This window comes from Haliotis rufescens, unplaced genomic scaffold (assembly GCF_023055435.1).
Source record: "Haliotis rufescens isolate VD_foot unplaced genomic scaffold, xgHalRufe1.0.p SCAF_16, whole genome shotgun sequence".
NCBI classification, from domain to species: domain Eukaryota; kingdom Metazoa; phylum Mollusca; class Gastropoda; order Lepetellida; family Haliotidae; genus Haliotis; species Haliotis rufescens.
The window spans coordinates 11,472,760-11,482,652 of record NW_025963846.1 but is presented as its reverse complement, the minus strand read 5'-3'; the positions used below and the strand labels follow the sequence as shown (position 1 = coordinate 11,482,652).

At 36.7% G+C, this 9,893-nt stretch overlaps 1 protein-coding gene across 4 annotated transcripts in view; it reads right to left on the bottom strand.

Annotated features, from left to right (window-relative positions):
- Positions 1–911: 911 nt before the first annotated feature.
- LOC124134910 (synapsin-like) overlaps positions 912–9,893 on the bottom strand; it is a 143,035-nt gene continuing 134,053 nt past the window's right edge. For all 4 annotated transcript variants that reach the window (XM_048396866.1, XM_048396865.1, XM_048396868.1 and 1 more), the window contains exon 15: positions 912–9,320. In XM_048396866.1, the coding sequence (XP_048252823.1) occupies positions 9,301–9,320 (20 nt within the window). In that variant the 3' untranslated portion in view covers positions 912–9,300. The remainder of the gene's footprint in view (positions 9,321–9,893) is intronic.

Below are 9,893 nucleotides of genomic sequence, written 5' to 3'. Positions count from 1 at the left end.
ATTAACAGATAAAGTTGAATATAACCGAACGCACGTGATGTGGAAGCAGCTGCTTTCCCTGGACAAGTCCTGTTGGGGCGACGTGTGTTAAACACAAATGTTATGTTCGACTCACAATATATTATCCCACCTTTAACCCATGCAGTGCTCCCAGATCAAGACGCAGCATCAGTACCTTTGAGATTCGCGATTGGCGATATACATACTTCCAGAATCTCACAGTTTTCAATCATGATAATTAACTGCCCCCCCCCCCCCCCCCCCCCCCCCCCAAGTAATTTTATGGTTTGTTTTTTAACAATTATGAAACTTCAATGACAATATTTTGGATAACAATCGGAAGTTGTTTCCCGAATTATTTTCTTTCAATTTATTTATTGTAAGTTCACGCTTCTTTTTTACAAACAAAACTGTGCATCTACCCCCACCCCTTCCAAGAAGCTGTTTCTGCGCCTGAATGCTTTAATGGCCATTCTGATAACAACAACAATTATCTTAAAAATCGGTAATTCTTGGTTGACGCGTTGTTAAATTACCAGGAGAGTACAATGAGTGAGGCCAATTGTTGACGTCTCCATCGAGACAAGGCTATACTGTTGCTATATTACAAATGGCGTAGAACCAAACTCACGCACTCCACCCCCTTACTTGTGTACCTTACTCCAGGCAGCAGTGATTGCCATCTGTCAAACAGTGCATGTAAATAAACTGCTTCTCTCTATATGATTACGTTCGTGTGTTCAATTAACAAGTTCATCCACGTGTAGATCAAACATAATATTGTCTTGTTGATGCAGACCGATATTAGGGGGGTGTAAAGTCTGACATTAACACGAGGTAACGGCTACGAAATTGAGATCATCGAAAGAAGACACAATTGACTGACTAATTGAAAACACAAAATGAAAGAATAAGAAGAAATGATTTATTTTCCGTATTCGGTGTCAACGTCTTAACCTCTTTCCATGGCAAATATTTTCAGCGATGGTAGTGAAGATACAGTATATTGGCGAACCTGCTCGCCTTGGAGGGCATGGAGAGAGCCCCAGCAACGTGATTGCCTAACATAGAACAAATATGCTCTCTTGGACACAACATATACAACTCTACTTGATCTCTAGTACCAAGCAAAATATGGAATAATTCCATTCAGAACTAATTAAATGTGTGTATCAAAATTGTAATACTGTCACTATGATTTAAAACTTTTAATCAAAATAAAACACTGATTTTGAAATCGCTAACTAGTTGAAAGTGGAATGTTAAATAAAGTCTTAATACTAATAGGTAGGTACGTACAAATCATAAACAAATACATTTTCAACATAAACAGGCATGGGAGCCCCATGTTAATCTCAGTGTGGTGTTGGTTCACCAATATTATGGCTGTGTTCACATTTGCTATTGATCTCCACGTTGGATCTTTACTGGGTAAATATTTGTCATTTCAAGTTCAACACACTTGGTAACAGAAACGGCTGCTTTGTGTAACAGTCTAGCATAAAACTCAAAAACACAACATCCTTGCGCCAGTGGCACTGTGAGCTCGTCGTAAACCTATTATATACAAATAATGGTGGGGGACTATAAGCCAACATTGATCACATGGAGAACAATAACAGTGATCATACACTGAGAGTGATGTCATGATGTCATGCACTTATGTCATGCCCTCGCACATCTCTCATGACCTTACACTGTAAGCCTTGCCTGTAAGCATTCCCATACTATTGAACACCCGGTGTCATCACCAACCTTCAGTGAGTGAGTGAATGGGGTTTTACGCCGCTTTTAGCAATATTCCAGCAATATTCCAGCAATATCACGGCGGGGGACACCAGAAATGGGCCTTTACACATTGTACTCATGTCGGGAATCGAACCCGGGTCTTTGGCGTGATGAGCAAAGGCTTGAACCACTGGGCTACCTGACCGCCCCTCAAACCTTCAGTGATCCATGCATATACTTTTCATCACTGTTTCAACCCAGCTGTAAAATGTTGCCGTTGGTCAAACTATTTTGTCAAAATATTAGCCCAAGAATGTAAATCTAACCTCTAATTTACTTTGGATACCTTATAATGTTATTGTAAATTCATTTTTGGTTTTGTATTGGGACTCATAATAAACTTTGAAAAACATTAAGATTAATACTATTAAGTAGTTGCAGCATACAAGGTCTCAGTAAAACTTTCAAAATGGTAGACAATTGGGGGACACTACCAAATTTGATGCATTAGTGACCAAAATGATATCCAATGCAATTCCCAATTTTGACTTGTACAAATGTTCTGTGTTTGTACAGGTCAACACTTGACTTGTCTTGCATGTATTTGTGACCAGAGTCACCAGTGAGGCAGGACATGCTTATGATATAGTAGTGTACCACATTGTTATTGAGCAGGGCAGTCCCAGTGTTAAGTAGTCCTCAGGTGTGACCTTCATCAAAGTTTCAAGGGCTAACATTCTCTCAGTAAAAGTATACAATGTTTGATCATAAAGCTGTGTGAGAGTCACTATGTGAACATCACTGAACACCAACATCTTAGGATGTTATCACATAGGAAACACCAAATATACATGGAATAAGTAGTTTGGCCTGGACAATGCCAATGTGATAAAAGGACTAGCTTTAATAAATGATGACAATATTCATCTCTTGTTAATCTGCATCTTCCCTATGTGTGCTTATTGTAATTGATGTAATCAAACTTGAGTTTATTATAACATGTGAATGTGTGTATAGACAGGACAGTTAATAGTGTAATCTCTTGTGGCTGACATGTGTGAATGCTTGTATAGACAGGACAGTTAATGGTGTAATCTCTTGTGGCTGACATGTGTGAATGCTTGTATAGACAGGACAGTTAATAGTGTAATCTCTTGTGGCTGACATGTGTGAATGCTTGTATAGACAGGACAGTTAATAGTGTAATCTCTTGTGGCTGACATGTGTGAATGCTTGTATAGACAGGACAGTTAATAGTGTGATCTCTTGTGGCTGACATGTGTGAATGCTTGTCTAGACAGGACAGTTAGTAGTGTGATCTCTTGTGGCTGACATGTGTGAATGCTTGTATAGACAGGACAGTTAGTAGTGTAATCTCTTGTGGCTGACATGTGTGAATGCTTGTATAGACAGGACAGTTAATAGTGTGATCTCTTGTGGCTGACATGTGTGAATGCTTGTATAGACAGGACAGTTAATAGTGTAATCTCTTGTGGCTGACATGTGTGAATGCTTGTATAGACAGGACAGTTAGTAGTGTGATCTCTTGTGGCTGACATGTGTGAATGCCTGTATAGACAGGACAGTTAGTAGTGTAATCTCTTGTGGCTGACATGTGTGAATGCTTGTATAGACAGGACAGTTAATAGTGTAATCTCTTGTGGCTGACGTGTGTGAATACTTGTATAGACAGGACAGTTAATAGTGTAATCTCTTGTGGCTGACATGTGTGAATGCTTGTATCGACAGGACAGTTAATAGTGTAATCTCTTGTGGCTGACATGTGTGAATGCCTGTATAGACAGGACAGTTAGTAGTGTAATCTCTTGTGGCTGACATGTGTGAATGCTTGTATAGACAGGACAGTTAATAGTGTGATCTCTTGTGGCTGACATGTGTGAATGCTTGTATAGACAGGACAGTTAATAGTGTAATCTCTTGTGGGTGATGTTGAGTTGAGAGGAGGTGATGTGGTTTTGTGTTGTTTGTTTGCTGTATAATGCCACACTCAGCAATATTCCAGCTGTATGACAACAGCCTGTAAATAAGTAACGAAACTTGACACCTTCAAACTCCTTATACCGTATAGCATTGAAACACATGGTAGCACATCACATTTCATCACAGGGAATGTTCTAAACCTACACACAGAATAGTTGTCTGTGTTTACCTGTCAAGTGGATGGAAACTGCATAAATCTAAACAATACTGTCAATATTTAAACAAAAGGAATTACATCTGAGATAAGAAGTTATATGAAACATATTTTATGTAAACAGCATACAAATTAAATAAAACAAGGGCATCATATATTTGATATCAATTACTTGCAGATCTTTTGACCTTTGAAGGGAATGTAAATGCTTTTTCCAGTTTCAGTACCGTGCTTGTACATGTTGTCCCAAGATGGATAAGTATTTGTTTCAGGAATGTCTCATCACAAATATGTATATTATATTCAATCTATTGTGTGACCTTATTTATTCAGATTGTTCTCTGATTGTAAAACAGTAAACATATACATAACAAAAGTATGATAATCCCAAAAAAAAAAATAATTATACAAACTGTAGATATGTATATATTTTACAATAACAAAGCAACAATGATAACAAGTTATGTACAAAAGGTTCACTCTATCAAGCTGTGGAAAACACTAGATACAATCCTCCAAACAACAGAGCATGACACACACATCTCCAATAAAGTTAATTTGAATTGTGATGTGCTGAATCGAACACCATGAATATCCTATTCATTTTTTCTTTCAGTTTGTATATACCGTATTCGACGTAATAAGCGCCTAGCTCTAATAAGCACCCATGGCAATATTTGCTAATATATTGGCTAGTGAACAATCCCAATTAGCACCCCTTCCGATTGATCAATGAACACTTATTTATTCGTGTATAATATGCACTCGTGTGTTATATGCACACTTAATTATGGGCAATTAAATTCTGGAAAATATATCTGTCGTGTATAATACGCATTGACTTTTCTTTTGTTTCTTTTCAGGCTGTCACCATAAATCACGAAATTTACGATCTTTCAACTCTGTATTGTTTTCTCACCAAAATTTTATTCTAATAAGAGCCCCCCATTTCTAATTTTGAGAGCGCCCTGGCCGCTTATTACTTCGAATACGGTATATTCAATGTGATTGTGACTGACCTTCCTCAATACTTCACAGATCTGTAGACACCAGCAACATGGTGAATGCATACCCCTGAAGACCTGAGGATGGATTGTGATGGGAAAAGAATATGTTGAAAGCATATAACTGCAAACACACACTCTGTATCATGTCACGCCTAAATATTATTACAGATAGTCAATCAGCACAGTGCAGTGTCTTTGATGAGACATATACTATATATGTAACAGAGAAGTCATGAGAATCTCTTGATTCCAGAAATAGAATCAACGAGACCCAAGGCTGAGTTGATTCTACTTCCTCATCAAAAGATTCAAGTGATTTTTTCCGAATTACACCATGTCATAGTTGATATATAATCCAAATAATTTGCATAATTAACTATAGTTGTGTCTGTTTTTTCCTCATTAAAATGAGTGTTCAGAATAGCCAGTGAATTCCTGGCTCAGAATCAACTGCAACAAAAAATGGTGTCATTATAGGGCTTAATCTGGATCAAACTTGGGATAATCCTGTCTGATTTAATCTAAAACTACATCTGGAAGCTACAATCGTAACTAATGCTGTGAATATATGGCACTACAGCATTGTAGGAACACCTTGCACTGCAGGAACACCCTGCGTTCCAGGAACACTTCAAGTGGAATGCTTTGCATACTCTAGGAGGAGACTAGGGAACATCGCACAAATGACGCCAAGGAACACTTTTAAAGCAAATTTTTGATGCATTAACACAATAAAAAAGCACTCAATCACTAATAAAGTACTTATGCATACATGGAGCTATAAAAAGCATTATTAACACATTCAGTTATTAAAATTACACCTGACACACAAACAGAACATTTATCATTATCGTCAATCGTTGACACCAACTTTCCTTATTTACACAAAGTTCAAATGAAAATTGGTCCCATGTTTGCATCCCTTGTCAACTGGACAGCTAGAAATCAAATATCTAGAGGCGCAAAAGTCGTAGGGTAATCACCTTATTCAGTTATCTAAACTTTAATAAGACATAAATAGTGATATAACACAACCAAGCCTTCAAATTCAGTTCATAAATAGATTTTCAAGTTATTTGCAAAAAAGTTGTAACTAAATGATACAGAAATATATTGAAGTTATTTCTCCAGGGCTTGTATGTTACTCTATATGTTGGTGTATCTTCATATACACATTTTGTTTGTTTCCAGCAGCAGAAATGTTTGATGCATTATGGATGGGGAAGTGGTACTGGGTATGGAGTTATCTGTGGCTACTGACCTTGAACTTTATGGAGATGTAGGATGAAAATGAAACTTGCAGTTAACACCTGTAACACTGTTTACACATGCTGATTATTATTTGTATTGTAATACATGGCTGTATTTCATTTTTGTTTTATGACCCAAAAAAAATCAGCAAATTTGGCTATAAGGTTTCTAATACTTTGTACATATGGTTCAGTGATGAAAGTCTGCATTAAGGTGTTTAATTTCAGTTTTACACTTAAAAAAAAAAAAAGTTATGAAAAAGGTGAAGAAACATTTTCAAATTTGAAAGCAAAAAGGCAAATTTTCATGCTAATGCTGGAACTAACTTCTTTTAAACCTTAGAATGTTGATTACTGATACGGAGATAAATAAGAAAATTTATTCTCAAGTGAACAATTTCTCTAACAGGACCTACACATGTAGCGAGAGTTTAGAATTTTTTGATTTCACTAAACATTTGGAAAAAAATATTTTATTGCAAAGGTTCCACTAAAAATAGGAAATGAATACAAATTACTGCTAATTTACACATGTATTATTAAAATGACAACACCTATGTAGTGTGTTAATAACACCAATGGTATTTAATCTCACATCAGCTTCTACTGTTACACCCTCTGCTGTCTACAACTACATAAGGAGATAAGAAATCATCATGTTATTTGATTATGAAAAGATGACATATGAAATAAAATGCACATGACCACACAAATATATACAAAATATCTGGAATCATAATATACAACTTTGAATGCAAATAATTGACGTATCTATGTTGCATATATCTATCCCTAGTCAACTTCTACATAAGATCTATGAGCAAAGATTGGCATCTGTTTATATACACTGCTGGGATCAGTACAGTATACTAATGTAAATAAAAAAGAACAATTTTATTTCATAAATGATATTTGTCATTTGGTAGGTTTGAACCCTTCAACACACTGTCCTTTACTAATTATCCTACTACAGCATGGTTGTTCAAGAGTTAGCTCCCCTGATCTACTGTTATCAACATGTTTTATAATATGGGCGATTTCTGATTGGTCAATGCTTAACATAGGATCAAATTTAATCAAATAATGGTATAAGTCTACACCATGCCTATCAGTCAAGAAACTAGAACTGTTAATTAATATGATTTTAGATGCATGATACTCTTAAAACATATTGACATTGTTCAATACGTCACAAAACTGACCAATATAAAAATCATAAATTGAATTTTAATCAGCAGTCAAAATATAAAATAATACCAGTATTAATAATATTTATATTCCTAAAATGATCAATTTTATTAGCTTTCAGCACAGTAACTGTTTCTATCATTTAAGGTTTGGCAGAAGACTCCTAATTGATAGGCATTTCTTAGAAGTTGACGCAATTTATAGATAACAACTTCTTTAATTTACTGCAATAGAGAAGACTCTTCACATTTTTTTGGACATAAAGCTACCTTAGCAATTTCCTTGTTTCAGTGATGTGCCTCATCTACAGAAGGTATTAGATAATTCATTTAGATGTGTTTGAAATCATATTTTCTCAAACCAGTATGTTTATCTCCTGCCACTCGGCGTATTTAATGTTGAAGAAAATCCATAGAACAAGACGTTACATTAATTTGATGAATCTTAAGAATAAATAAGATTTTACAAAGAAGAAATCACAATGACCCAAGAAATATGAACCTCCATTTCCTACTGCAAAACATGAGATATGTCCCAGGTAGGGTGTGGTTTTAGTATTAACTGGTTCTCACCAGCGTCATGTACAACACTGGCAGCATCTACACACATCTGGAGCTAGTGTACGCCTACACAATATGTCGACCTACTTCAGCACATCTTCATCTAAACTCTCACAGTTAAGACATAACAATTCTAGTTCAAATAAACCTCAGTTGAAGCACCTTGATCAAGAATGTATTCCTCTAACGGACACATCCACAAGTATAAATAAGCCATCCATACATGCTGGTGATCTTGGCTGAACTGACGTATTGTAAATATATTTGAGCTAACTTGAGCTTTGAGGAATCAACAAAATCCTATTTATAGGTTGAATGGTATCACATGATCATCTACCACAGTGTCTGATTAGCTACGTGCATACATTTCATAAGTACTTTCCCAACAAATTTCTGCCACAAATGCGGCACTATCTTGTTATTATCGCGGCACTTTCGATGCATTATCGCGATAATATCACGTCACTATCACAATGGAATCACCCCACTATTGCGTGACATTTACAACATTCCCCGATACCGGGAAAGAACATACAAGATGTAGCACAGCAGGAACCGTTGGTTTTATATTTACAGGCAAAAGGATAATTTCCTTCAAAGATGCGATTTAGAATTTGAATTCTGTAACAAATAAGCTGTAACAGGTTACAGTAGAGAAACAGCAAGATTGGGAGAAACCCAGTAAAAGTGGCAGAGTAGATTAATCCATATGGAATGTTGACATATATTGATCAATTCTACAAAGACTGAGACAGTCCCAAAGTAAAGATTACATCTTTCAACAATTTCAAAACAGTAGAGGTCCTACACTACACGATCAGCTCGTGGTTCACGGGTTCCCCAAAGTTCAGTTTTCAAATAAATATTTTCATCCCACGCCTTTGCATTCATCAACATAAGCGGAAACTGACCACAGTTTGTTTGCATCATCATGAAGTGATCACAAGGGTTCTAGATGAAAAAAATATTTGAAAAGATAAAACCTTTGAAGATATCCCTTGACTAAATGACTACATGATATCTGTAATATATGCTAGTCTAACACAACTGTTATACTGAAGACGGGATTCTGCAGGTTGGGATGCAGCGGTATTGCAGGACTGTGACGGTTCTGGAGCAGTGCTATTACAGAGCTGTTCCGGTGTACATCAGCACTTCAGCGCTTATGTTTCAGCACTGCTATAGGGAGGGTTGTTGTACGGCTGCCAGAGCCATTTCACAGCCTCGTTACAACCCTGTTACAGACCTATTTCAGCACTGTTGTAGTCCTGTTGCAGTTTAGGTGTAGCTCTGTTGCAGCACTGTTGCAGAACTGTTGCAGCATAAATGTGACACAGTTGATGTCTAGGGCCTTGCTTCATGTATGCCCGATGGACTTCTGACATACTTCCGTGTAATACTAGGTGTTTTTCTTACATGTCACCGAAGATTCCTGTCAAAATAGAAACACAGACTTATCAGCATATTTTCATCCCATGCCATTTGTTTTAGTCAGAAATTAAAAAACACCGTGAACGATGACTGCCCCTTGTGTTTAGTAGTTGCATATTTTTTGTATTTTTTAGGGTTGGGATAAAGTGTGCATATATGTGTTGGTTTAAGCCACGCTCAGCAATATTCCGGCTATATGATTGAGGCCTGTAAATTAAGTCCAGGCAATCCAGTGATTGATCCTGTGAGCAATGATCCACACCATTGGGGTATGATGACATGCCATCAACCAATTTTTAAGTTACTGAGTCGACCACCCAATTCACTAAGTCACCTCTTATACAGCAATGTTGAGGTGAGGGGTAGGAAGAGAAGAGATGGTTTAGAAAGAAAGCATGGGTGAGTCACCAAAAACTTTTGGGGGGTGATACAGGAAAATGAAATACATCTAAATCTGCATAAACACTTCAATGATAAGTTCCTTTGAGAGTGCTTCCTCTCTTCAGAGAAGGACACGACAGGATCTCATTCGTATTTGTAATGCTTCGACAATCAGACGTCTGTGTTAAACTAT